This window comes from Malurus melanocephalus, unplaced genomic scaffold, assembly GCF_030028575.1.
Source record: "Malurus melanocephalus ecotype Western Australia unplaced genomic scaffold, MMel_1.1 scaffold_195, whole genome shotgun sequence".
NCBI lineage: Eukaryota > Metazoa > Chordata > Aves > Passeriformes > Maluridae > Malurus > Malurus melanocephalus.
In genome coordinates this window covers 1,306,801-1,309,032 of record NW_026623427.1, presented here as the reverse complement: position 1 = coordinate 1,309,032, position 2,232 = coordinate 1,306,801, and the positions used below count along the sequence as shown (strand labels likewise).

The 2,232-nt window shown below is 74.8% G+C and overlaps 1 protein-coding gene across 1 annotated transcript; it reads left to right on the top strand.

Annotated features, from left to right (window-relative positions):
* The first annotated feature begins 1,122 nt into the window (after positions 1 to 1,122).
* On the top strand, positions 1,123 to 2,223 carry SOX21 (SRY-box transcription factor 21). The gene has a single exon (XM_057373380.1). The coding sequence runs from the start codon at positions 1,123 to 1,125 to the stop codon at positions 1,966 to 1,968; it is 846 nt and encodes a 281-aa protein (XP_057229363.1). The 3' UTR covers positions 1,969 to 2,223.
* Positions 2,224 to 2,232: the final 9 nt, after the last annotated feature.

Genomic DNA, 2,232 nt, shown 5'->3' with positions numbered 1-2,232 from the left:
CGTTACTTGCGGCCGCGCCGACGGGGCGAGAGGAGGGGGCGGCCGCGCCGGCTGCGAGCCCCCTCAGCCCGCCTCACAGCCTCACAGCCCCACAGCCCCACAGCCTCACAGCCCGGCCGGCGGCCCGCCGGGCGCGCACCGCCGAGGATTTTAATTAGGTGTGTCCCCCCCTCTCCGCCTCCGCCGCCTCCTCCGCCTCCCTCCGCCCCCCGCCGCTCCCGCCCGCCCCGCCGCCCCTCCGAGTCGGCGGCCAAGAAAACCCAGAGAGACCTCGCGGCTGCCGGAGAAGGGGGAGCTGCGCGGCAGGCGGAGCGCCCCGTATCCCGCCGAAACTTGGCGAAGTTTGTCCGGCGGCGCGAACCAGGAGGCCCGCGGCGCCCGGCGGCCGCTTGCGAACGGCGCCGGGSGAGTATGTGCGAGAAGCGGGCTGCTCGCCGCGCCCCCCCGGGCGGAGCGGGGCGGCTGTGAGCGGGGCCACCCGCGCCCCCTGGGGCCCTCAGCGCAGCGCCCGAGCCGCCGTGGACCCCGTCCCGCCCGGCCCGGCAACGCGCCGCGGCGGGCTGCCCTCCGAGCTCCGCGGGCGGCGATGGCACCGGGCGGGCTCTGACCGCCGCCCCGTCCAGGGCTCGCCGCCGCGCCGAAGACCGSCGAGGAGCATCGCGTTCGCAGCGAAGGGAGGACCCTCACGCCCCGCGACGCTCGCCTGYCGCCGGATCCCGCCGTCGCCGTCGAGGTTTCTCTGCGGTCCCGTCTGGACTCCGGCCGCTGTCGCCTGCGGGGTGTTCCGAGGAAGAGCCCTGGACCGGAGATCAGCGGCACGGAGAGAAGCTCCGAGGCCCAGGAGGGGAGCGGAGCCCGTCCCGCCCGAGCCGCCTGCCGCAGCGCCCTGACGGGGAGGCGCCGCCGCCGCTCGGCAGCGCCCCGCGCCCGGAGCGGGACCATCGGGTGCCGCCGCCCCGCACCCGCAGGAATCGGTACCTCCGCGCCTGGGCACCCGCCGAGATTGCTTTAGGAGGAGCGGACAGCGGCGGGGGCGAGGAGGAGGAGGCGGGAGACGATCCCGGAGGAGGCGGCCGCCAGTGCGGGGCGGGCGGCGGCTCGCCGGGGCGGCGGGGGGACACCATGTCCAAGCCGGTGGATCACGTCAAGAGGCCGATGAACGCCTTCATGGTGTGGTCGCGGGCGCAGCGAAGGAAGATGGCCCAGGAGAACCCCAAGATGCACAACTCGGAGATCAGCAAGCGCCTGGGCGCCGAGTGGAAGCTGCTGACCGAGTCGGAGAAGCGGCCCTTCATCGACGAGGCCAAGCGGCTGCGGGCCATGCACATGAAGGAGCACCCCGACTACAAGTACCGGCCGCGGCGGAAGCCCAAGACGCTGCTCAAGAAGGACAAGTTCGCCTTCCCCGTGCCCTACGGGCTGGGCGGCGTGGCGGACCACGAGCACCCGCACGGACTGAAGGCGGGCGGGCTGCACGCCGGCGCGGCCGGCGGGCTGGTGCCCGAGTCGCTGCTGGCCAACCCCGAGAAGGCGGCCGCCGCCGCCGCCGCTGCCGCCGCCCGCGTCTTCTTCCCCCAGTCGGCCGCCGCTGCTGCCGCCGCCGCCGCCGCGGCCGCCGCCGGCAGCCCCTACTCCCTGCTGGACCTGGGCTCCAAAATGGCCGAGATCTCATCCTCCTCTTCTTCCTCGGGCACCGGGTTGCCCTATGCCTCCTCGTTGGGCTACCCCGGCGCCGGCGGGGCGGGCGCCTTCCACGGGGCCGCCGCTGCCGCCGCCGCCGCCGCGGCCGCCGCCGGGGGGCACACGCACTCGCACCCGTCGCCCGGTAACCCGGGCTATATGATCCCCTGCAACTGCAGCGCCTGGCCCGGCCCGGGGCTGCAGCCGCCGCTGGCCTACATCCTCCTGCCGGGCATGGGCAAGCCCCAGCTGGACCCTTATCCCGCAGCCTACGCCGCGGCTCTATGACCCGCGGCCGGAGGATGCCCGCGCAGAGCTCCGGCGCCCGCCTGGATGGGTGCCGGTGCGGAAGGGGAGCGGGGCGATCCGCCCCCGGGGCCGCGGAGGGTGACCGGGGCAGGCGATGGGGGGAGCGCCGAGGCGGGCCGACCTGTTGCGCGTCCCCCGCCCGCTGCCCGGGTAGAGCTTGTGTGTGTTGCATGCGGTCTGTGCAGATAGCCCAGCTGAAACAGAAGAGGAAAAAAAAAGAGAAAAGAAATGCAATTAGAAGTG